We start from the raw sequence: 26,242 nt of genomic DNA on the forward strand, positions 1-26,242 counted from the left end.
GGTGGTGACGGACGACGCTGCGGTGAGCGTGCTTGGTGACGGACGACGCTGCGGTGAGCGTGCTAGGTGACGGACGACGCCGGGGTGAGCATGCTGGTGGTGACGGACGCCGCGGCGGCGGCGAGCGTGCTTGGTGACGGACGACGCCGGGGTGAGCGTGCTGGTGGTGACGGACGACGCTGCGGTGAGCGTGCTTGGTGACGGACGACGCTGCGGTGAGCGTGCTAGGTGACGGACGACGCCGGGGTGAGCGTGCTGGTGGTGACGGACGACGCCGGGGCGAGCGTGCTGGTGGTGACGGACGACGCCGGGGCGAGCGTGCTGGTGGTGACGGACGACGCTGCGGCGAGCGTGCTTGGTGACGGACGACGCTGCGGCGAGCGTGCTTGGTGACGGACGACGCTGCGGCGAGCGTGCTTGGTGACGGACGACGCGGCGGCGAGCGTGCTTGGTGACGGACGACGCGGCGGCGAGCGTGCTTGGTGACGGATGACGACGGGGTGAGCGTGCTGGTGGTGACGGACGACGCGGCGGCGAGCGTGCTTGGTGACGGACGACGCGGCGGCGAGCGTGCTTGGTGACGGATGACGACGGGGCGAGCGTGCTGGTGGTGACGGACGACGCGGCGGCGAGCGTGCTTGGTGACGGATGACGACGGGGCGGCGAGCGTGCTGGTGGTGACGGACGACGCGGCGGCGAGCGTGCTTGGTGACGGACGACGCCGGGGCGAGCGTGCTGGTGGTGACGGACGACGCCGCGGCGAGCGTGCTTGGTGACGGACGACGCCGCGGCGAGCGTGCTTGGTGACGGACGACGCTGCGGCGAGCGTGCTTGGTGACGGACGACGCGGCGGCGAGCGTGCTTGGTGACGGACGACGCCGCGGCGAGCGTGCTTGGTGACGGACGACGCCGCGGCGAGCGTGCTTGGTGACGGACGACGCCGGGGTGAGCGTGCTGGTGGTGACGGATGACGCTGCGGTGAGCGTGCTTGGTGACGGACGACGCTGCGGTGAGCGTGCTAGGTGACGGACGACGCCGGGGTGAGCGTGCTGGTGGTGACGGACGCCGCGGCGGCGGCGAGCGTGCTTGGTGACGGACGACGCCGGGGTGAGCGTGCTGGTGGTGACGGACGACGCTGCGGTGAGCGTGCTTGGTGACGGACGACGCTGCGGTGAGCGTGCTAGGTGACGGACGACGCCGGGGTGAGCGTGCTGGTGGTGACGGACGCCGCGGCGGCGAGCGTGCTTGGTGACGGACGCCGCCGGGGTGAGCGTGCTGGTGGTGACGGACGACGCTGCGGTGAGCGTGCTCGGTGACGGACGACGCTGCGGTGAGCGTGCTCGGTGACGGACGACGCTGCGGTGAGCGTGCTCGGTGACGGACGACGCTGCGGTGAGCGTGCTCGGTGACGGACGACGCCGGGGTGAGCGTGCTGGTGGTGACGGACGACGCCGCGGTGAGCGTGCTTGGTGACGGACGACGCCGCAGTGAGCGTGCTAGGTGACGGACGACGCCGCGGTGAGCGTGCTAGGTGACGGATGACGCTGCGGCGAGCGTGCTCGGTGACGCATGACGGGCAGTGATACACTCTAGCGCCCCCTCAGCACAGGTGAAGCATTGCACAGTCCTCAGCAGCTGTCAGTGAGACGTTCTGCGCATGTCTGGCATCCTTAGTCACACACGGAGGACTACAAGCCTCAGGCTTCATGAGGACAGATGACGTCTTCTGGGACTGTGGGCACAGGCTTTCCCCACACCCCTCCCGTCAGCCGGTGTACGGGGACCGCACAGGGTCACATAGGTGGCGGCAGTGACGTGGCACAGACCCCACACTGGACCCGCAGCTGTGACCCTCAGAACACTGAGCGGCAGCACCTCACGCTGATTGGACGCCTGCTATACCGGCTCGTCGGCATTGGCTGAATGTGACAAGCGCCGCGTCCTGATTGGCTGCTCTTAGTTTCCTTCGCTGGTTACAAAACTTAAGGAATTCGCTTAGCGCTGTGATTGGCCGTTCAATAGCGGGCGCGACTTGTCATTGGCTATGGCCAGAAGGACCTTCTATGGGCGGAGCTGGAGCTCCGGTCTGTCCTGACTCCTGCAGCTGGAGGCCGTGAGAAGAGTTCCGCCAGAGAGCAATGGATCGTCCGGGGCTGCAAGCGCTGCTGCTGCTGCTCCTCTGCGGAGCGGCCGGGGCCGCCGAGAGCCGGAGCAGAGAGGCCGTGAGGACCGGTGAGCAGTCAGGGGAGGGGGGAGAGAAGAAGAGACCGGGGGAGAGGGGGGAGAGAAGAAGAGACCGGGGGAGGGGGGGGGAGAGAAGAAGAGACCGGGGGAGGGGGGGGGAGAGAAGAAGAGACCGGGGGAGGGGAGGGGAGAGGGGGAGAGAAGAAGAGACCGGGGGAGAGGGGGGAGAGAAGAAGAGACCGGGGGAGGGGGGGGGGAGAGAAGAAGAGACCGGGGGAGGGGAGGGGGAGGGGAGAAGAAGAGACCGGGGGGAGAGAAGAAGAGACCGGGGGAGGGGAGGGGAGGGGGGGAGAGAAGAAGAGACCGGGGGAGAGGGGGGAGAGAAGAAGAGACCGGGGGAGGGGGGGGGAGAGAAGAAGAGACCGGGGGAGGGGGGGGGAGAGAAGAAGAGACCGGGGGAGGGGGGGGGAGAGAAGAAGAGACCGGGGGAGGGGGGGGGAGAGAAGAAGAGACCGGGGGAGAGGGGGGAGAGAAGAAGAGACCGGGGGAGAGGGGGGAGAGAAGAAGAGACCGGGGGAGAGGGGGGAGAGAAGAAGAGACCGGGGGAGGGGGGGAGAAGAAGAGACCGGGGGAGGAGGGGAGAAGAAGAGACCGGGGGGAGAGAAGAAGAGACCGGGGGAGGGGAGGGGAGGGGAGGGGAGGGAGAGAAGAAGAGACCGGGGGAGAGGAGGGAAGAGAAGAAGAGACCGGGGGAGAGGAGGGAAGAGAAGAAGAGACCGGGGGAGAGGGGGGAGAGAAGAAGAGACCGGGGGAGAGGAGGGAAGAGAAGAAGAGACCGGGGGAGAGGAGGGGAGAGAAGAAGAGACCGGGGGAGAGGAGGGAAGAGAAGAAGAGACCGGGGGAGAGGAGGGAAGAGAAGAAGAGACCGGGGGAGGGGGGGAAGAGTAGAAGAGACCGGGGGAGAGGAGGGAAGAGAAGAAGAGACCGGGGGAGAGGAGGGAAGAGAAGAAGAGACCGGGGGAGAGGAGGGAAGAGAAGAAGAGACCGGGGGAGAGGAGGGAAGAGAAGAAGAGACCGGGGGAGAGGAGGGAAGAGAAGAAGAGACCGGGGGAGAGGAGGGAAGAGAAGAAGAGACCGGGGGAGAGGAGGGAAGAGAAGAAGAGACCGGGGGAGAGGAGGGAAGAGAAGAAGAGACCGGGGGAGAGGAGGGAAGAGAAGAAGAGACCGGGGTAGAGGGGGGAAGAGAAGAAGAGACCGGGGGAGAGGGGGGAAGAGGAGAGGGGGGAGAGAAGAAGAGACCGGGGGAGAGGAGGGAAGAGAAGCAGAGACAGGGGGAGGGAAGAGAAGCAGAGACCGGGGGAGAGGAGGGAAGGGAAGAAGAGACCGGGGAAGAGGAGGGAAGAGAAGAAGAGACTGAGGGGTGAAGGAGGCCGCAAATGGTGGGGAGAGAGACCAGGGTGAAAACAATCGGGGAGGGGGGGAGAGACAGGGGAAAGGAGAGAGAGAAGAGAAGGGAGAAAGCGGCCACGGAGAGAGTGGGGGGAAAGAGACTGGGGAGAGAGTGAGGGGAAAGAAACTGGAGGGAGGGGGGGAGCGGCCAGTGAGGGAGTGAGAGGAATGCGAACGGGGAGGAAGGAGACCGGGCTTCTGTTTCCGCCCTCTCCCCGCTGCTGTTTCTGTCCTCTCCGGGCCGCTGTTTTCCCCCCTCTCCGGGCCGCTGTTTTCCCCCCTCTCCGGGCCGCTGTTTTCCCCCCTCTGCGGGCCGCTGTTTTCGCCCTCTTCCGGGCCGCTGTTTTCGCCCTCTTCCGGGCCGCTGTTTTCGCCCTCTTCCGGGCCACTGTTTTCGCCCTCTTCCGGGCCGCTGTTTTCGCCCCTCTCCGCTGTTTTCTCCCCTCTCCGCTGTTTTCGCCCTCTTCCGGGCCGCTGTTTTCGCCCTCTTCCGGGCCGCTGTTTTCGCCCTTTCCCCGCCGCTGTTTTGGCCTTCTTCCGGGCCGCTGTTTTGGCCTTCTTCCGGGCCGCTGTTTTGGCCTTCTTCCGGGCCGCTGTTTTGGCCCTCTTCCGGGCCGCTGTTTTGGCCCTCTTCCGGGCCGCTGTTTTGGCCCTCTTCCGGGCCGCTGTTTTGGCCCTCTTCCGGGCCGCTGTTTTGGCCCTCTTCCGGGCCGCTGTTTTGGCCCTCTTCCGGGCCGCTGTTTTGGCCCTCTTCCGGGCCGCTGTTTTCGCCCTTTCCCCGCCGCTGTTTTCGCTCTCTTCCTCGTGCTGCGCTGTGTTCCACGTGTGAGCTGCATTCTAGCATTTTTCGCGCCTTGAGGGGTGGAATACTTTAGAAATACCAGAGCAGGCGCACACCCGGCTTCTCTGCTCGCCCCGGGCCAGACGTGCCGTGACTCATAGCATCACCGGCTGGCAGACCTGCAGAGCGTCACTCCCTGCACAGGACGGTCACACTTTCCATGGGGGGGCAAATCTGTGGTTGTCGTAGTGACACATCCTCAACTTTCCGTAGGACACATGGTTTTCATAGCAACCAATCACAACGGAGCAGGAAATCTGTGTGCTGGAATCTGATTGGTGGCCACAAGTCAAGCATGGAGATAAGTGTGTCATGTGACCCCCCCCCCAGAGCTTTATTGATTGGCTGTGTGACTTTGAGTTGTTCTGATTGGCTCTTTGGAAGTATAAGAGTGGCACCTTCTGCTCCTAGCGCTCTGTGTCCGTCCGGCGGTGTCCTGTGACGGGGCACGGATTACGGAGGGTGGGGATATATAGCAGTGAGGGTCATTGGCTGTGGCCGGGGTATATACAGGGAGCACGGCTGGAGGCATTTGGAGGGTCTCGGCCCCCTCCCCTGTTCTGCATCATCGTCTCTATTTCTCATGGAATGTTTTTATTTCCCTGGAAAGTTCCTTTTGGATTCCAGAGGTTTCTTCCATCCGGCAGCTGCTCCCCTCCCCCCGCTGTTACTGAGGCCCCGGTCCCCCGACTCCTGACATCCACAGCGAGGGATGAAATGGTGTCTTTGCGCCACGTGCATTAGTATTAATACCCTGGAGAACAGAGGACGGCAGATAATGAGAATTCCGGCCGCCCCGTGCCTCCTGTCTGCGGAGGGTGAGGATCTATGGCGGTCGGGGCTCCTCCAGAGGGAGGGTCTGCAGTGGCTTGCGGAAGTATTCACCCCCTCGGCTTTTTGCCTATTTTGTTACATTACTACTTGTGTGTAATCCAATGTGTGTGATGTATCAGCACTAAACAGGGAGTTAGTGTAAGCAGAAGGACCGGCCTAGTGGTACCTAGGGGTCCGGACCGACCTTTGAGTACCGCGCACATGGCGCTTAAGAAGTCCCGGGCGTGTGACCGTGAACTGATGCCTGACCCTCCGGTGCATATTTGTCGGGCTCCGACATTTCTGTGGCCTGTGCCTTACCCTCCACAGCACCCGCTGGACTCAGGAGCCCTCCCGCAGGAGACACCAGAGACTCACCGCTGCCGGGAGGGCGCAGCTGGTCATTGTCTTAGGACTACACTGGATTAACCCCGCACTGACCGTTTTTGGCGCCAACGCTTGTCTCATTGACTCTACAGTCTGGAAGTCGTCGGATTGGATATGTGATACCTTAAGAACTGCTACCGTCATTGTCCCCTGCATTTTTCAAAATTGCGTACTCTTTATTACCTACTACCTGCATTATCCCTGTTTATCTCTTTATCTCCCTGCGTGGAGCACAGATCTGTTAAAGTAAAATACGTTAACCCTTGCTCTGTCTCCTGTCCGTCACTGCATCCTGCAACCTGCTCACACTAGAAGTGTGAAAAATATCAACATAAATTAAAATTATGGCATCAAATATTAAAAATTGTCATGTACATATGTATTCACCCCTCTTATGATGAAGCCCCTATAAATTTCTGGTGCAAGCAATTCCCTCCATAAGTCCCATGCTTAGTGACAGAACGTCCCCTGTGTGCAATCTAAGTGCCACGTGTCTGTCATTATATACACTTTACCTTTTCTGAACGGCCACAGCGGCTGCAACACCATTAACAAGAAGCACCACCAACCAGATACACCACCACGAAGACCAAGGAGATCTCCAAAGAACACCACGAAGACCAAGTAGCTCTCCAAATATCACCATGCAGACCAAGGAGATCTCCACACAACACCTAGTAGATCTCCAAATGACAGCAGGAAGACCAAGAAGTTCTCCACAAGGACCAAGGAGATCTCCACATGACACCATGAAGACCAAGGAGATCTCCACACAGCATCGTGAAGACCAAGGAGATTTCCAAACGACACCTGAAAGATGAAGGAGATCTCCAAAAAAGTCAGGGACAAAGTTGTTTATAAGTACAAGTCAGAGTTGGGATATAAACCTTCCAATCTATGATGATCCCCCCCCCCCCCCCCGGAGCATCAAGCATCAGCAAATCCATCATCAGCATATGGAAAGTACATGGTACCACAACAAACCTGTCAAGAGAGGGCGCCCCCAAAACCCTAATCCCGGGTAAGGTGGACATTAATAGAGGCAGCACAGGGACCAAACGTAAACCTGAAGGAGCTGCCGAGTTCTCCAGCAGAGAATGGAGTATCTGTCCATACGACCACAATAAGCCGTACACTCTATAGAGGTGGCTTTTATGGAAGAGTGGGCAGAACAAAGCCTTTGTTTATACACAAAAATTGTAAGCTCATTTTGAGTTTGCCAAAAGAAATGTGGGAGACTCCCCAAACGTATGGAGGAAGGTGCTGTTGTCAGATGAGAAAAACATTGAACTTTTTGGCCACCAAGGTAAACGCTATGTCTGGCTCATAACCCCAAAAACATCATCCCCACAGTGAAACGTGGTGGCAGCATCATGCTGTGAGGATGTTTTTCAGCAGCAGAGACAGAAAATGGTCCAAGTCGAGGGGAAGATGGATGGTACGAAATACAGTGATATTCTCGAGCATATTCTGTTTGTCTGTCAGTGATTTGAGCCTAGGACGGAGGTTCACCTTCCAACAAGACAATGACCCAAAGCATACTGCTAAAGCAACACTCGAGTGGTTTAAAGAGAAACGTGTAAATGTACTGGAGTGGTTTAGTCACAGTGCAGACCTTGGGAGACTGTATAACACTTGGTCGGGGCTCCTCCGTGAGAGGCTGAGTATGACGCTCGGTCGGGGCTTCTCCGTGAGAGGGTCTGTAGGACGCTCGGTCGGGGGCTCCTCTGTGGGAGGCTCTGTATAATGCTTGTCGGGGCTCCTCCATGGGAGGCTCTGTATGACGCTCGGTTAGGGCTCCTCCGTGGGAGGCTCTGTAGGACACTCGGTCGGGGCTCCTCGGTTGGAGGACTCTGTATGACGCACGGTCGAGGCTCCTCGGTGGGAGTGCTCTGTAGGACGCACGGTTGGGGCTCCTCCGTGGGAGGCTCTGTATGACGCTCGGTCGGGGCTCCTCCGTGGGACACACTGTATGACGCTCGGTCGGGGCTCCTCGGTTGGAGGGCTCTGTATGACGCATGGTTGGGGATCCTCGGTTGGAGGGCTCTGTATGACGCATGGTCGGGGCTCCTCGGGGGGAGGGCTCTGTATGAGGCACGGTCGGGGCTCCTCCGTGGGAGGCTCTGTAGGACGTTCGGTCGGGGCTCCTCTGTGGGAGGCTCTGTATAATGCTTGTCGGGGCTCCTCCGTGGGAGGCTCTGTATGACGGTCAGGACTCCTCCATTTTCCCATCGCTCATTGCTCTTCTTGTCTTGCAGAGAAGCTTCTGGTCATCACTGTGGCCACGGACACCACGGAGGGCTACCAGCGCTTCCTCCGAACCGCCCGCCATTTTAACTACACAGTAAAGGTAAGGTGGTCTGCCTTTTCGCGCCACCCACATATGGGGGTCTCCGTTTCTAACTTCATCCACTGTTCTCATAGACCCTTGGCCTGGGGCAGGAGTGGAAGGGTGGTGACATAGCCCGCACGGTCGGAGGCGGTCAGAAGGTGCGCTGGCTGAAGGAGGCGCTGGAGGATTATCGGGAGGAGGAAGACAGGATCATCATGTTTGTGGACAGGTGAGTGCCCTATGACTACTGGGTGAGGGTGCGGGCCGTATCTGACCTGACCCCAACCCCCCCCCCCCCCGTCTGCCATCTTCCCAGTTATGACGTCATCCTGGCCGGGAGCCCCATCGAGCTGCTCTGGAAGTTCCAGCAGTTTGAACAGAAGGTGGTCTTCTCTGCAGAGGGCTTCTGCTGGCCAGACTGGTCCCTGGCGGAGAAGTACCCGCCGCTCAGCAATGGCAAACGCTTCTTGAACTCCGGAGGTGAGAGTTCGACGGCAGCCATATTTCCGCGAGGTGCAGTGTGACCCTCGCTGCCCTTACACCCGTATCTCCACAGGTTTCATCGGTTATGCCCCACAGCTTTACCGCATCGCCCAACTGTGGAAGTTCAAGGACGATGACGACGACCAATTATTCTACACCAAGGTCTACTTGGACGAGGAGTTCAGGGTGAGGGGTACAAACTTATCAGCCATGCCCCAGTGCCCAGGGAGTCCGCTAACTGACCTCTCCTCTCTCACAGGAGAAGTTTAACATCGGCCTCGACCACAAGTCTAAGATATTCCAAAATCTTAATGGCGCCATCGGTAGGTGGGTGTGCTGCCATCTGCTGGGTAACGGGGCGTCGGGCTGCCCTCTGTAGCCGGCAGGTAACGGGGCGTCGGGCTGCCCTCTGTAGCCGGCAGGTAACAGGGCGTCGGGCTGCCCTCTGTAGCCGGCAGGTAACGGGGCGTCGGGCTGCCCTCTGTAGCCGGCAGGTAACGGGGCGTCGGGCTGCCCTCTGTAGCCGGCAGGTAACGGGGCGTCGGACTGCCCTCTGTAGCCGGCAGGTAACGGGGCGTCGGGCTGCCCTCTGTAGCCGGCAGGTAACGGGGCGTCGGGCTGCCCTCTGTAGCCGGCAGGTAACGGGGCGTCGGGCCGCCCTCTGTAGCCGGCAGGTAACGGGGCGTCGGGCCGCCCTCTGTAGCCGGCAGGTAACGGGGCGTCGGGCCATCCTCTCTAGCCAGCAGGTAACGGGGCGTCGGGCTGCCCCCTGTAGCCGGCAGGTAACGGGGCGTCGGGCTGCCCCCTGTAGCCGGCAGGTAACGGGGCGTCGGGCTGCCCTCTGTAGCCGGCAGGTAACGGGGCGTCGGGCTGCCCCCTGTAGCCGGCAGGTAACGGGGCGTCGGGCTGCCCTCTGTAGCCGGCAGGTAACGGGGCGTCGGGCCGCCCTCTGTAGCCGGCAGGTAACGGGGCGTCCGTCTCTTCACACAGATGAGGTCGTCATGAAGTTCGACAAGAACAAGGTGCGAGCTCGGAACGTGGCGTACGATACCATCCCTGTCGTCATCCACGGAAACGGACCCACAAAGGTACTGCTGCCCCCCGCACCCACCCTGCTGCCCCCCGCACCCGCTGATCCCAGATTTCTCTCCAGCTGCAACTGAACTATCTGGGAAATTATGTACCGAACGCCTGGACCCACGAGGGCGGCTGCGAGGTCTGCGACGACGACCTGCTGGACCTCTCCGAGGTGGAGGTGAGTGCAGCGGCCCCAGGCGGGTACATCATCGATCTGTATGATGGGGTGTTGCATCGTGTCTTATCCTCCAACTCTTTTATTTTACAAAATTATCAAAATTACACTCAGAAACAAACCACAATACATAAACTAAAGAAAACCAACATAGACAGACATAAAATGTGCAAAACATGCGCAAACAACTGAAAGTCCAAATCCTTTCCTTGTCCCCCACTGAGCTCGGCAGCTTAGGGTCCCCCAGCAGGAATCCACTTAAAAGAGAATACAAAGAAACATAAACCCCACTCCCCACTCTCACTCCATTCACCCCCATTCACACCTCACCGATTTTACTAGTTTACTATTTACAATTTTACTATTTACAAAAACCAAACGAAAATAACCCTTTCCTGGCCCTCCGCCTTGAAAAAAACAAGAACTCTGCCACTTTGGCCGACAAACCTTACCTCCTATTACACAGCAAAGATTTTTTTTTTTTTTTTTTCCTCTCCCACACATGGCAACAAGTTCGCAGCCTTTTTTTTCCCACCACCTTGCACCGCAGGTCCTACAAGTTTGTAGCCTTGTCACTGCAAAATCTGGTCCACGAAAGTTTATGGCCTTTTGATTCCACACGAAAATTATTTCCAGGGTCCGCAGAGTCTACTTCTCCTGCCCTGCTCCTCTGCTCCTTCATGTTGCTCTTGGCATCCGGTCATCCATCCACCACCCCCCATGCACCCCCCTCCCAACCTGACTACACCCCATCCACACATTCTAACTAAAAAAACAAAAAAAAAAACGTGTGTTATATGTTTTTCCTTTTACCAAAGCACAACCAAAAGACATTTTCCAAAACTCTCAATACCATCCCATCTACTTACGCATTAATATACAAACTAAACACAGCATTTACATACCCAAGGCCCAAGTTTGGCACCTGTAAGCCCAATATCCATTATATGTCCTGTTTTTAAAACAAAAAGCTAAGGTGGCATGCACCAGCCCACCACCAGGAAAACGGGGTTCTAGAGGCTCCATCCCTCACTAACACATTCATCCTATCCCTCAAGAACTAAGACTGTCCCTACTTCTGTCCCTAAAAAAAAGAAACCTGTCCCTATCTGTCCCTACCTGCCCCTACTCTACCTAACTTATCATAACTAACTCTCTATCTGTCCCTCAGTGCCTGTCCCTCCCTGTCCCTATCTGCCCCTACTTCTGTCCCTAACACACCCAGTGAAACTTATGCTATCCCTACCCTCATTCACACGGAGCTAGCTCTCCCTTGAGTGCGTTTTTAAAAGGAGAGGCCTCTCCAAAGCCAAGAGGCCTTCCTCACACCCAACCTTTCGAACTCCAAAGAACGGACCTTCACCAGGTCACCCAAGATGTTTCCTACCACCTCATCCCTTGGGAGGGTTTTTTTCCGCGTCGTAACTAGGCACCGTGCATTCCAAGTGTGGAACCTAACCGCTGCACTGACTAGGAATAAAGTGCACGGGTCCCGGCCACCCAGGGATCTGAACGCTCCATAGGCCCATTCAGTGTAGGAGAGGGACGCCAGCCGCGGCCAACGTATGGAGGCACCCACCCTGTTGTAAACCTCTGCATTAAAGGGACAATGAAGCAGGAAGTGCTCCATGCTTTCCAGCACGTCGCCACACTCCTCACGAGGGCAACCCCGGTCATCGGAGTTCCTGCACTTCAAGTTGTCCCTTACATACAGCCTCCCGTGGAAGCAACGCCAGGTCAAGTCCCAAAACTTCATGGGGATCCGCTTAGAATTTAAAAGCCCCAGCCCGACCTCCAGATCCCGGCCTGGGCAATCCTTAAGGGCCAGGGGCTTCTGGAAATGGGTCAACAGGACCCTCCTGTCAAGGCACTGCCTCGACATGGTCCTGATTTCCCACATTCCCAGACCCCACCGGCGGATCACCTTCAGAACCGGGGTAGCGTAAGCCGGAAGATGCCCATGAGGTGTGCGTAGGTCCTTCACCCGCCCTCCTGTCTCCCATTCCTGGAAGAAAGGCCAAAGCCAACCCTTGCAGGAGACTACCCACGGAGGAGCCCTCTCTAGCCAGAGGTTAGAGATGTTAGTCTTAAGAAAGGTGTTTACTAGAAACACCACCGGGTTGACCATACCCAACCCGCCTAGTCTCCTCGTACGGTATGTAACCTCCCTCTTGATTAGGTTAAGCCTATTCCCCCATAACAATTGGAAGAACAGGCTATAGACCCGCGTCCAGAGAGGTTCCGGCAAGATGCACACACTGCCCAGGTATATCAATAAAGGTAGCAGATAGCCTTTAGCCAGGGCAACCCTTTCCCTCAGGGTTAAAGACCAACCCTTCCATTGGTCCACCTTTTGGGCGGCGATCTTAAGTCTGCCCTCCCAATTTTGCTGGGGGTAGTCCCCGGGGCCAAATTCGATGCCTAGAATTTTGGCGGTGGCCTGGGGCCCTGGAAGGGTGTCCGGGAGATCAAAACTAGGATCTCCCCCTCCCAGCCAGAGACTTTCACACTTATCCCGGTTGATCATGGACCCGGATGCCTCCGAGTAGCGCACTACCTCCGACATGACCCAGTCCGCCTCCCCTCTCGAGGATACGAACAGGGAAACATCATCGGCGTACGCCACCACCCTCAGAGAGGAGCCAGAGCCCGCCCGGTCCATCCCGACTCCCGCCAACGGTCCACGATCTACCCTCCTTAAGAAGGGATCGATCGCGAACACGTATAAAAGCGGGCTCAGCGGACAGCCCTGACGGACCCCAGAACCCACCTCAAAAGGACGACCTGACCAACCATTCACCAGCGGAAAAGTCTCAGCCCCTTGGTACAAGATCTCTAACCATTTTACAAACCTCCCAGGCAGACCATACCTCAAAAGGACGGACCAGAGGTACTCGTGGTTGACCCGGTCAAAGGCTTTCGCTTGATCTAATGACAGCAAGTACCCCTTCCAGTGACCTGCCCTACCCTGCTCCACTGCCTCTCGGACACCGAGCACAGCACTAAAAGTACTGCGGCCTGGAACAGAGCAATGCTGGGCCCCTGAAAGGAGCCGGGGTGCAAACTTCACCAGCCGATTAAACAGCACCTTGGCCAGAACCTTCCGGTCCGTATCGAGAAGCGCTATGGGACGCCAGTTCTCGATTCGGGACGGATCCTTACCCTTTGACAGAATAATGAGGGCTGACTTCCTCATTGAGCCGGGAAGAGTGCCCGAGGAGAGACACTCATTAAAGACCCCTGTCAAGAGGGGGACCAAGGAGTCCCTAAAAGTCTTATAGAACTCAGATGTTAAGCCATCCGGACCTGGCGATTTCTTGAGCCGAAGCCCATCAATGGCCAGTCTCACTTCCTCTTCCCTGATTTCTTCTGCCAAAACACCAAGAGAGGGGTCACCCCCTGGCTCAGGGATGGCTTCAGCCAGGAAAGCCGACATCCTGTCCCGATCCAGATCCTTCTTTTCCAAGAGGTGTGAGTAGAAGGATCTGACCACCTCCAGGATCCCTGATTTGGATCTGTTCAGGGACCCCGTACTGTCGATCAGTCCTGTCACCATCTTACAATTCACTGACATCTTACAGTTTCTGTAAGGGTCGGGCGAGCGGTACTTCCCGAAGTCCCTCTCAAAAACCAAAGATGTGTGCCTATCATACTGACACCTCTTGAGCAAAGATTTCACTCTGGAGATTTCCTCTCGGTCACCTCCAGTCGAGACAAGCTGCTCGAGTTTCCTCCCCAGAGCCTGGTACAAGCGGTGCCTGTTCAGACTCCTGAGGCTCGAGAGCTGACGGAAGAACCCCGCCACCCGCTTTTTGAAGATCTCCCACCACTCTGACTTACTACTACAGAGATCCAACAGCGGTACCTGGCTCTGAAGAAAATCCTCGAAGGATTGTCTCACCTCCGCTTCTTCCAGCAGGGACGAATTGAGCTTCCACAGCCCTCTTCCCATCCGAGGAGTCTCTGCAACATTCAGAGAAAAGAAAATTAGACAGTGATCGGAGAACTCCACCTCAACGGCGGACACAGCAGAAAAGATGGCGTCCTCCTTCAAAAAAAACCTGTCTATTCTAGACCTACAGCTACCCCTATGGTAGGTGAAACCTCCGTGACCTGGGGTGTGCCGGATGTGGGCATCCACCAGGCGAGCTTCACTGGCTATGCTATTCAACGCGACGCTATCATAAGCCAGGCGATCTCCGGGACCCCCCCGGTCACGGGACCTCGTAATGGTGTTGAAGTCCCCACCGAAGACCACCTGTCGGCTCGTAAAAAGAAAGGGCTTGATCCTCAGGAAGAGACATTTGCGGTCCCACTTGGACTGCGGGCCGTAGATGTTGATGAGCCGGAGCTCTTGTCCCCTCATGAAGACATCTAGGATCAGGCACCTCCCCATTTCCAACTCAGTAACCCGTCGGCATTCAACTGCTGCAGTCTTAAAAAGGACTGCCACCCCGCTATACGGCTCGGCCGCAAGAGACCAGTATGAGGGCCCGCACCTCCACTCACTCCGTGCTTTATAGATGGCCCCCATGTCTGTTAGTCTGGTCTCTTGCAAGAATAAAATTTCTGCCTCAATCCGGGAGAAAAAATCAAAGGCCGTGAAGCGAGCCGCATCTGACTTAATGCTGGCGACATTAATAGACGCCAGCGTCAACGGGGCGAGTTCAGCCATCATGGGTGATCGAGTTGGATGGCCAATTTCTTCCCTACCCCGCTATTACCTCCTCCTGGGGAGGGGTCAGACACCTTCCTTTTCAGGGAAGCTCCCGACGTGTCCATCCCACCCCCCCCCGGTGTCCTCGCCCCCGGGTTCCAGGTCTGTCCCCCCCTCAGGAGGAGCAATGCCCCCTGAGGGACGGACTCCGCCATCCCCCGAAGGACCCTCCGGTGTTACCCCCGGCCCAGTACCCTCGTCTTGCGGTTCATCATCTGAACCCCCGAGGGCGCTGAACCGGTTGGAGAGTCTGATCAGAGGGGGGTCAGCGGGCCCTTCCGTATGCACCCTTGTGGTCGGGGGCGGGGGGGACTTTGAAGGCTTGTCAGCCTTCCTCCCCACCGCTTTGCGCTTGGCACGCCTGGTTTTGCCACCTGGTGCTGTAGGCTGCTCTTGGACATCCTCATCAACACTTTCATACTGAGAGGAATTGTCCGAGTCAGCCGCTTTCTCCTCTCTCTCCATCCTCCTGATCTCCTCACTCACCGCACTCTCCCCCAGGGCCTCAGAGGCTTTGGCCACGGGCCTGGAGGGAGGAGCAGGCATCACCCCGGTTGCCCGAGGCTCCACCTGTCCCTTACCTCCCTGGCGTTTTTCCTGCCTCCGCTGGTACGCGGGGCCCCTTGCAGCATTGCCCTTCCTCACTGGCCCCTCAGCCCTTCCCCCTTCGCCACCACCTGCCACAGCAGAAGCAGCGCCACCGGGGGTTGCCCCCCCGCGGTCTCCCCCCACCGGGCCTGTGGCGGCATTAGAGAAAGAGCGAGGGCAGCGGCTGAGAGGGTGACCCAGGTCACCACACAGGTGGCACCGAATGTCTTTGCACAAGGCAGCCAGGTGACCTACCCCACCACACAACGCGCACTTCTGCACCTTGCAGTTGGCGCTGAAGTGAGTGGGGTCGCCGCACTTGTGGCAGACCTTCGGTTGCCCCTGGTAGAAGACCAGGATCCTGTCCCTTCCCAGGAACGCCGAGGAAGGGATGTGGGTGACCGTGCCGCCGGAAACCTTCAATTTGACCATGAAGGTCCAGCCCCCCGACCAGATGCCAAACTCGTCCCTGTTCTTTTTTGGGACCTCGGTGACCTCCCCGTAACGGGAAAGCCACGTCATGATGTCCACGCCTGCGAGTGACTCGTTACATGTAACCACGGTCACTCGCTTGACGGAATTTTGGCGAGACACCGCTTGAGCCACGAAGTCTCGCCATCCGGGCTCTTCTCGCACCAGCTCGTAGTTTGACCAGAAGAGCTCAAGCCCCTCTGGCCGCACGAAGCTGACGTCGAAGAAGCGGGACGCCGAAGGGTGTATCAGGGCAAAGATGTCATTCGCCCCGAAGCCCATCTTAAGGAGGAGCTCCACCACCTTGCTCCTAGGTGGACAAGCTTCACTGCCCCCCCACCTAAGACGGACCACATTCCTTCTTGGCGGCCCCTGCCCGGCTGTGGGGAGAGACCAAACAGTCCCTCCCTCCCTTTGATTTTGGAAGGCTGCTAGGCCATGTCTCTCTATCCAGAAAGACAGGTCCACTGTCCTCCCCTCTACCATGATCGATCTTTCTCCCCTTTGGAGGGCCTCCAGGAAACGGCGGTGCAAACCGCCGTCCCCGGAGCCCGGAGGCGAGGAGACCCCCCCGGAACCACCCCGACCCCCAGCCGCGACCCCCGCATAATTACGTTGGGGCCTCGCGGCTGGGGGGGCAGACGGGCCAGCCCTCCCACCACTACCACCACTTGTGCCAGCACCCTCATTCACTCTCCCGTTCACTCTTTTATTATTTCCACTCGCTCCGGCACTCACTCCAGCATTTACTGCCACATTCACACTCGCACTCACTCCCTCATCCATATCGCTCACATCACCATTTATGTCCTCAAACAGCTCTTCAAAAATATCTCCTATCTCACTCCCACTCTCACTTCCAGATAGACCACTATTTACATTAGCAGACTTGGTGTTGCAGTACCCCTGCCTGCCTGCTGGGGGCCCTGACTGGCCAGTGCTCTGCTCCTTGGAGCTGCTGGCACTGCTCCAACTCTTGTCCAGGAGTGCCGCTGCCCCTTTAAATACCTCTGAGCAGAGCGCACTCAGTACGCCCTGCCCGAGCCTGGGAGCAGCAGCAGCTCCTGGGTTCTCTGGCTCCACTTTTTTTCCTTTTTGCGGTGTCTTTGCACTGAGGACAGGGACGGCCACTGCCACCGCACCCTGCCCTCTGCTGTTCGCCCCCGCCGGCTTCCCAAGGAGCGCCAGAGCCCCCGCACCACCAGATGGAGGTAAGCGGGCTGGGGACCCCGACAACTCCCTACCGACTTTTGGGGGCACTATGCTGCTTGAGGGGGTAGGCGGGATAGGAGGCAGTGGGCCCGCCAAGGCCACGCCCCCCCCGCCGGCCGCAGCCACCCCGGGCAGAGCAGTGACCCCTTGCGAGGCCACGCCCTCCCCAGGTGACGCGGGCACAGCGGGCGGGACAGCGGCCGAGGAGGACACGCCCCCCCCCGCATGCCGCAGCCTTTGCAGGCTGGGCAACACTCGGGGAGGCCACGCCCCCCCCACGGACCGTCACTGCGCCCCTGAACCCACCACTTGATGTTGGCAGGGCTGGCCACTCCCCCTCATCGCCCAGCGGCGGCGGTGCCCCCAGCACGGACCCCTTTTTGGGTCTACGCGCCGGGGACCCCGCTCTTGCCACGGGCGCCGTCAGAGGAGCTACCAGCCCCTTGCATTTTTTTAGCTGCTGCTTCACAGCAGCCTCCACGCCCTTTCTAGGTCTCTGGACCCCCATAAGTGGACCAGACTTAACGGACCCGTGCGTGGGGGATCCAGAGACCCCAGCACTCACCGCCGGAGGTGCGGTCCTGGCTGTACCCGTGCTGAGCGCCAGGCCAGCCCCCCCTGCCACCGGGGACTGAGCCCGGACACCACTACTGCCAATACCGCCAGCGGCTGTTACACCACTGGCACCAGCACCGACCTCCATGTCGCTGCCTGAACCCTCACCGCCACCACCAGATGTGACGGTAAGGTCCAGGCACACATCACTCTGCCCGCGCCCCCGCTGCGGACCCACCACAGGGCCCGAGCCGGGGTGGGCAGCGGGTTCCATACAGCGGGACAGAGGGACCCTGGAAAGAGGGACAAACATAAGTTTGTCAGCCACGGTGTTTTTTGGCTTGCGCTTGTTTTTTTTCTTTTTCCTCTTTCCGGTTGCCTCGTCCTCAGGGCAGACCTCATCCCCAAAGAGCAGTGTGCCAAACCGCTCTGGGGACTCGATCTGCCTCACCTGTTGTAGGACGAGGCAGCCCCCCTCACTACTACTGTCCCCACTCCCACCAGCCTCCCCCTCGCCCCCACTTTCCTCCGAGTAACTGGAGTCCGGTGGGAGAGCCACTTGCTCAGGGGCCACCCCGCTGCATGTTACCTGGGTGTTGTTGCTCACCAGGCCTTCAGGTGGGGCAGGCGTAGATGTTCCGCCATCCTCCTCCTCCTCTTGGCCCTCCACCTGGCAGGGGCCTCCCGACCCCCCAGGAGACCCTCCGGTCATGGCTCTAAACCGGTCATCGTTTTTCAGTTTCTCTGCAAAGGGGCCGCTCCCACTCAGGATAGCCGCTCGTATCTCCTCCAAGGCCCTGATAGCCCCCTTCAGCCTCTCCACCGTGGCGGAGACCTCAGCTCGTCTCGAGGCGGGGAGCCGGTTCTTAGCCACCGCTCGTGCTCCCCTTAACTCCTCCCGGAGTTTTCTCAGCTGTTTGGTGGCCTCCTCATATTCGCAGAGGTGCGCATGGATGCGGGAGGCGTAGATGGTGGATGGCTCTCCCTCAGCTCTGGAGCCCCAGATGTTGGGGAGCTCTGCCACTGCACCTCTGCTCTGGGCCGCCACTCCTCCGGGAGGAGGAGCCGCCACGGTACCAGCTTCGGGGGGCCCGGTGTCCCGGGGCTCCTGGGTCCTGCGACCCCCTCTCTCCTGGCTCCGTCTCTTCCCCATCTCCCTGGGACTGGCTGGCTGCACCCTGGCCTCCGGATGGTGCTGAGGCCCCCCACCCCCAGCTGGCTTGCCGGAGGGTGGGAGCCAGGGGCACAGCCCCGGCGCTCAGTCCCAGGGAAAGTCCTCTTTCCTGGGAAGGGGGCAGATGGAAAGTCCTTGCAGGAAAAAACCTCCCTTCCCAGGAGCTTAGCAAGGCCCTAGCCTGCAGATGCTCAGCACAGATGCTCCTCCTCTTCCTGGGCGTGCTCTATCCTCCAGTCACCTCCAGAGCTGCACTCACTATTCTGCTGTTACATCATGTCTTATTCTCCAGTCACCTCCAGAGCTGCACTCACTATTCTGCTGTTACATCATGTCTTATTCTCCAGTCACCTCCAGAGCTGCTGTCACTATTCTGCTGTTACATCATGTCTTATTCTCTAGTCACCTCCAGAGCTGCTGTCACTATTCTGCTGCTACATTCTGTCTTCCAGAGCAGCGCTCCCATGTCCTGCTCTGTAGAGTATTGCATTGTGGGATATAACCCTACCCCTGCGGTGACCTCTCCCACAATGCACTGCAGCAGAGCACGCCCGCTCCGGGGCTGAGGAGTGACCCGTGATGTCTCCCGCAGGACGAGGATCTGCCTCGGGTTCTCCTGGCCGTGTTCATTGAGCAGCCGACGCCGTTCCTGCCGCAGTTCCTGGAGCGACTGATGACCATAAACTACCCGCGAGACCGACTGTCCCTCTACATCCACAACAGTGTGAGTGTCCCCAGGACAGCGCCCCCCAGAGGTCCAGTGCCCACAGATACCCGCCTCCTGCCCCATCATTACTCAGTGCCCCCCTAGCAGGGCATTCCCTGGGGCGCTCTCAATTAGTGGGGTATTACCCGGTGCCGTCCCTCATTAGTGGGGTATTACCCGGTGCCCTCCCCCACTAGCGGGGTATTACCCGGTGCCCTCCCTCATTACCGGGGTATTACCCGGTGCCCTCCCCCATTAGTGGGGTATTACCCGGTGCCCTCCCCCATTGGCGGGGTATTACCCGGTGCCCTCATTAGTGGGGTATTACCCGGTGCCCTCCCTCATTAGTGGGGTATTAACTGGTGCCCTCCCCCATTGGTGGGGTATTACTCTGTTCCCTCCCCCACTAGCGGGGTATTACCCGGTGCCCTCCCCCATTGGCGGGGTATTACCCGGTGCCCTCATTAGTGGGGTATTACCCAGTGCCCTCCCTCATTAGTTGGGTATTACCCGGTGCCCTCCCTCATTAGTGGGGTATTAACTGGTGCCCTCCCCCATTGGCGGGGTATTACTCTGTTCCCTCCCCCATTAGCGGGGTATTACCCGGTGCCCTCCCCCATTAGCGGGGTATTACCCGGTGTCCTCCCTCATTAGCGGGGTATTACCCGGTGCCCTCCCTCATTAGCGGGGTATTACCCGGTGCCCTCCCTCATTAGTGGGGTATTAACTGATGCCCTCCCCCATTGGCGGGGTATAACTCTGTTCCCTCCCTCATTAGCGGGGTATTACCCGGTGCCCTCCCTCATCAGCGGGGTATTACCCGGTGCCCTCCCTCATTAGCGGGGTATTACCCGGTGCCCTCCCTCATTAGCGGGGTATTACCGGGTGCCCTCCCTCATTAGCGGGGTATTACCCGGTGCCCTCCCTCATTAGTGGTGAATTACCCGGTGCACTCCCCCATTAGCAGAGTATTACTCTGTTCCCTCCCCCCATTAGCGGGGTATTACCCGGTGCTCTCCCCCATTAGCGGGGTATTACCCGGTGCTCTCCCCCATTAGTGGGGTATTACCCGGTGCCCTCCCTCATTAGTGGGGTATTGCCCGGTGCCCTCCCTCATTAGTGGGGTATTACCCGGTGCCCTCCCTCATTAGTGGGGTATTGCCCGGTGCCCTCCCTCATTAGTGGGGTATTACCCGGTGCCCTCCCCCATTAGTGGGGTATTGCCCGGTGCTCTCCCCCATTAGTGGGGTATTGCCCGGTGCCCTCCCTCATTAGCGGGGTATTACCCGGTGCCCTCCCTCATTAGCGGGGTATTACCCGGTGCCCTCCCCCATTAGCGGGGTATTACCCGGTGCCCTCCATTAGCGGGGTATTGCCCGGTGCCCTCCCCCATTAGTGGGGTATTGCCCGGTGCTTTCCCCCATTAGTGGGGTATTACCCGGTGCTCTCCCCCATTAGTGGGGTATTACCCGGTGCTCTCCCCCATTAGTGGGGTATTACCCGGTGCCCTCCCCCATTAGTGGGGTATTACCCGGTGCCCTCCCCCATTAGTGGGGTATTGCCCGGTGCTCTCCCCCATTAGTGGGGTATTACTCTGTTCCCTCCCCCCATTAGCGGGGTATTGCCCGGGGCGCTCCCCCATTAGTGGGGTATTACCCGGTGCCCTCCCCCATTAGCGGGGTATTACTCTGTTCCCTCACCCATTAGCGGGGTATTGCGCAGTGTGCCCCCTGTTAGTGGCATGACGGTACGCCCCCGCGCGGTTTCTCGCCCGCAGGAAGTTTACCATGAGCAGCACATCCAGAACTTCTTTGAGAACCACAAGGAGGAGTTCCCGGCCGTGAAGGTGGTGGGTCCTGAGGAAGGGCTGAGCCAGGGGGAGGCCCGAGACATGGGCATGTAAGTACGGTGGCGGAGCCTGGTCTGGGGGGCGCAGTGCGCTGACCCCGTCTCACTCACTGTGTGTGGCAGGGACCTGTGCCGGCAGGACGACACCTGCGACTCCTACTTCAGTCTGGATGCCGACGTGGTGCTGACCAACCCCGACACCCTGTACATCCTGATCCAGGAGAAGCGGTCAGTGACGGCCGCCCTACCATCAGTGGGGAGGGGCTTATTCTACAGTTAGTGGGGAGGGGCTTATTCTACAGTCAGTGGGGAAGGGCTTATTCTACAGTCAGAGGGGAGGGGCTCACCCTACAGTCAGTGGAGAGGGGCTCATTCTATAGTCAGGGGAGGGGGCCGCCCTACAGTCAGTGGTGAGGGGCTCTGCGGACATGTGACCTGACACTGTCCTCTCTCTGCAGGAAAGTCATCGCCCCCATGGTGTCTCGCAGTGGCAAACTGTGGTCCAACTTCTGGGGGGCGCTCAGCCCGGAGGGGTACTACGCCCGTTCTGAGGACTACGTGGATATTGTGCAGGGCAAGCGGATGTGAGTGACTGGCGCCCTGCAGTGGGCGGGGACAGTGTGCATGATTAACCCATCACCCTCCAGGGGCGGGCCTGCTCACACCTGTCTGCCTTGCAGTGGGGTGTGGAACGTCCCGTACATCGCCCACTCTTATCTCATTTCGGGGGAGACGATTCGGCGAGAGCTGTCGCCCAGGAATGTCTTCACGTTGTCAGGAGTCGACTCGGATATGTCTTTCTGTAAGAGTGTGAGGGATAAGGTAGGTGACAGCGTGTGGGGGTGATGAGGGTGGTGATTCCCGGGTGACGCCTCTTCTGTCCTCTGCAGAGCGTCTTCCTGCACATCAGTAATCGCGACGACTTTGGTCGTCTGATCTCCACGTCCAAGTACAACACCTCCCGACTGCACAGCGACTTGTGGCAAATCTTTGAAAACCCTGTGGTAAGAATCCCCTCCCCACTCTCGCTGCTGCTCCTCCCCACTCTCGCTGCTGCTCCTCCCCACTCTCGCTGCTGCTCCTCCCCACTCTCGCTGCTGCTCCTCCCCACTCTCGCTGCTGCTCCTCACTCTCGCTGCCCCTCCCCACGCTCTCTGCCCCTCCTGTTATGATGAGTCACCGAAGGAGGAAAAAACAAAATACCAGCTAAGTCCAGAAAAACCAGAGCGGTTGGCTGCTATCAGATTGCAGACCCCGAACCTATCCACAACAACTAGCAGTGCCCTAGACCCCTCAATCACAGCCGGAGAGCTACATAGCCTAAAGACAGAAAGGGGAAAAACTAAACTTCCCCAGAGCAGACCCCAAAGCAATAGGCAGCCCCCAACATATAATGACGGTGAAGCAAGATGAAAACACTAACACAGATAGAAAGATAGGTTGAGCAAATGATGGGGCCCAAGTTAACTACATAGGACAGGATAGGAAAGCTGCTGTCTGCCATCCGCAAAAACCCTATCAAAATGAGCCAACCGACTGATAGGAAAAACAGGCCCTGAAGTCGCTAGGCTTCAAAAGACTATATCAGCACTCAGGTATATTCTGAAGACAGAGCAAAAGATCAACAGATCAGAGACAAAAATTGAATTCAGCTCACCCCCGGCCGGGGATGGCAGAACTCCCAAAAAACAAGGCAAAACAAAACTGAAGAGTACAAAGAAGAGCAGAAAAACTTAGCTTTGAGACGCAGGAATCAGACTGGTCTCCAAGAATCCAGCAGGAAAGCCCCAGCCAGGAAGAAGGGCGTCGGCAGCCTTATATCCAGTCCTCAATTCCAGCCACCCAGTCATCATCTAGCTGCCCAGGTGTTTAGTAATCAGCCTCACTACCTTCCTTCACCAGAGGAGGGAGTTCATCAGACCTCAATGGTGAAGGGAAAAATGAACTCGCAACACCCTCCCCATTCTCTCTGCCCCTCCCCATTCTCTCTGCCCCTCCCCATTCTCTCTGCCCTTCTCCATTCTCACTGCCCTTCCCCATTCTCTCTGCCCCTCCCCATGCTCACTGCCCCTCCCCACTCTCTGCCCCTCCCGATTCTCTCTTTTCCTCTCCATTCTCTCTGCCCTTCCCCATTCTCTCTGCCCCTCCCCATTCTCTCTGCTCCTCTCCATTCTCTCTGCCCCTCTCCATTCTCTCTGCCCCTCCCCATTCTCACTGCCCTTCCCCATTCTCTCTGCCCCTCCCCATTCTCTCTTCTCCTCCCCATTCTCTCTGCCCCTCTCCATTCTCACTGCCCCTCCCCACTCTCACTTCCCCTCCACATTCTCGCTACTCCTCCTCACTCTCGCTGCCCCTCCCCATTCTCAATGTTCCTCCCCCAGATCTAGCCTGTCACGGAGCTCCACCCTCAGATCGAGCTCCGCCCTTACTCTTTCAGCGCCTCTTCTATGTTGCTCCTCCATTTTAGCTCCTCCCCTACTTTGTGGTCCCTCCCCCAGCAGTTACATTGTTTTATCTCGCCAGGACTGGAAGGAGAAATACATCCATGAGAATTACTCCCGGATCTTTGAGGAGGATTACTATCAGCAGGTAACATGGTGGCGGCCGGGGGTGGGATGGCGCCATGTGTGGGGGTGGGGTGTGACAAGGTGTCTCTCTCCGCAGCCCTGTCCGGACGTCTACTGGTTCCCCATCTTCAAGGAAGTCATGTGCGACGAGTTTGTGGAGGAAATGGAAAATTTCGGCCGCTGGTCCGGGGGCAAAAACGAGGTAACGAGACGCGGGGATAATAATAATGAGCCTGTAATATACCGCGGAGATAATAATAATGAGCCTGAAATATACCGCGGAGATAATAATAATGAGCCTGTAATATACCGCGGGAATAATAATAATGAGCCTGTAATATACCGCGGTGATAATAATAATGAGCCTGGAATATACCGCGGAGATAATAATAATGAGCCTGAAATATACCGCGGAGATAATAATAATGAGCCTGAAATATACCGCGGAGATAATAATAATGAGCCTGTAATATACCGCGGGAATAATAATAATGAGCCTGTAATATACCGCGGTAATATTAATAATGAGCCTGTAATATACCGCGGTAATAATAATAATGAGCCTGGAATATACCGAGGGAATAATAATAATGAGCCTATAATATACCGCGGTAATAATGAGCCTGGAATATACCGCGGGAATAATAATAATGAGCCTGGAATATAACGCGGGAATAATAATAATGAGCCTGTAATATACCGAGGTAATAATAATAATGAGCCTGTAATATACCGCGGTAATAATAATAATGAGCCTGTAATATACCGCGGGAATAATAATAATGAGCCTGTAATATACCGCGGTAATAATAATAATGAGCCTGGAATATACCGCGGGAATAATAATAATGAGCCTGTAATATACCGCGGTAATAATAATAATGAGCCTGGAATATACCGCGGGAATAATAATGAGCCTGTAATATACCGCGGGGATAATAATAATGAGACTGTAATATACCGCGGTAATAATAATAATGAGCCTGTAATATACCTCGGGAATAATAATAATGAGCCTGTAATATACCGCAAGAATAATAATAATCAGCCTGTAATATACCGCGGGAATAATAGTAATGAGCCTGTAATATACCGCGAGCATAATAATAATGAGCCTGTAATATACCGCGGGAATAATAATAATGAGCCTGTAATATACCGCGGGAATAATAATAATGAACCTGTAATATACCTCGGGAATAATAATAATGAGCCTGTAATATACCGCGGGGATAATAATAATGAGCCTGTAATATACCGCGGGAATAATAATAATGAGCCTGTAATATACCGCGGGAATAATAATAATGAGCCTGTAATATCCCGCGGGGATAATAATAATGAGCCTGTAATATACCGCGAGGATAATAATAATGAGCCTATGCAATATACCGCGAGAATAATAATAATGAGCCTGTAATATACCGCGGGGATAATAATAATGAGCCTGTAATATACCGCGGGGATAATAATAATGAGCCTGTAATATACCGCGGGGATAATAATCAGCCTGTAATATACCGCGGGGATAATAATAATGAGCCTGTAATATACCGCAAGAATAATAATCAGCCTGTAATATACCGCGGGGATAATAATAATGAGCCTGTAATATACCGCGGGAATAGCAATAATGAGCCTGTAATATACCGCGAGAATAATAATAATGAGCCTGTAATATACCGCGGGAATAATAATAATGAGCCTGTAATATACCACGAGAATAATAATAATGAGCCTGTAATATACCGCAAGATTAATAATAATAATGAGCCTGTAATATACCGCGAGATTAATAATAATGAGCCTGTAATATACCGCGGTAATAATAATAATGAGCCTGTAATATACCGCAAGAATAATAATAATGGGCCTGTAATATACCGTGGTAATAATAATAATGAGCCTGTAATATACCGCGGGAATAATAATAATGAGCCTGTAATATACCACGAGAATAATAATAATTAGCCTGTAATATACCGCAAGATTAATAATAATAATGAGCCTGTAATATACCGCGAGATTAATAATAATGAGCCTGTAATATACCGCGGTAATAATAATAATGAGCCTGTAATATACCGCAAGAATAATAATAATGAGCCTGTAATATACCGCGGTAATAATAATAGCCTGTAATATAACGCGGGAATAGCAATAATGAGCCTGTAATATACCGCGAGAATAATAATAAGCCTATAATATACCATGGGAATAATAATCATGAGCCTGTAATATACCGCGGGGATAATAATAATGAGCCTGTAATATACCGCGGGAATAATAATAATGAGCCTGTAATATACCTCGGGAATAATAATAATGAGCCTGTAATATACCGCGGGGATAATAATAATGAGCCTGTAATATACCGCGGGAATAATAATAATGAGCCTGTAATATACCTCGGGAATAATAATAATGAGCCTGTAATATACCACGAGAATAATAATAATTAGCCTGTAATATACCGCAAGATTAATAATAATAATGAGCCTGTAATATACCGCGAGATTAATAATAATGAGCCTGTAATATACCGCGGTAATAATAATAATGAGCCTGTAATATACCGCAAGAATAATAATAATGAGCCTGTAATATACCGCGGTAATAATAATAATTAGCCTGTAATATAACGCGGGAATAGCAATAATGAG

The 26,242-nt window shown here is 56.4% G+C and overlaps 1 protein-coding gene across 1 annotated transcript in view; it reads left to right on the plus strand.

Moving 5' to 3' along the window:
* The first annotated feature begins 2,035 nt into the window (after positions 1-2,035).
* PLOD3 (procollagen-lysine,2-oxoglutarate 5-dioxygenase 3) overlaps positions 2,036-26,242 on the plus strand; it is a 32,359-nt gene continuing 8,152 nt past the window's right edge. The window contains exons 1-16 of the mRNA XM_073547166.1: positions 2,036-2,232; positions 7,933-8,024; positions 8,099-8,235; positions 8,323-8,486; positions 8,563-8,675; positions 8,749-8,812; positions 9,480-9,577; positions 9,643-9,744; positions 19,051-19,182; positions 20,942-21,063; positions 21,136-21,240; positions 21,471-21,596; positions 21,693-21,834; positions 21,903-22,016; positions 23,536-23,601; positions 23,677-23,781. Of these exons, the coding sequence (XP_073403267.1) occupies positions 2,139-2,232; positions 7,933-8,024; positions 8,099-8,235; positions 8,323-8,486; positions 8,563-8,675; positions 8,749-8,812; positions 9,480-9,577; positions 9,643-9,744; positions 19,051-19,182; positions 20,942-21,063; positions 21,136-21,240; positions 21,471-21,596; positions 21,693-21,834; positions 21,903-22,016; positions 23,536-23,601; positions 23,677-23,781 (1,776 nt within the window). The 5' untranslated portion in view covers positions 2,036-2,138. The remainder of the gene's footprint in view (positions 2,233-7,932; positions 8,025-8,098; positions 8,236-8,322; positions 8,487-8,562; positions 8,676-8,748; positions 8,813-9,479; positions 9,578-9,642; positions 9,745-19,050; positions 19,183-20,941; positions 21,064-21,135; positions 21,241-21,470; positions 21,597-21,692; positions 21,835-21,902; positions 22,017-23,535; positions 23,602-23,676; positions 23,782-26,242) is intronic.

Source organism: Dendrobates tinctorius, unplaced genomic scaffold (genome assembly GCF_039654945.1).
Source record: "Dendrobates tinctorius isolate UK_male_01 unplaced genomic scaffold, ASM3965494v1 ptg000151l, whole genome shotgun sequence".
NCBI lineage: Eukaryota > Metazoa > Chordata > Amphibia > Anura > Dendrobatidae > Dendrobates > Dendrobates tinctorius.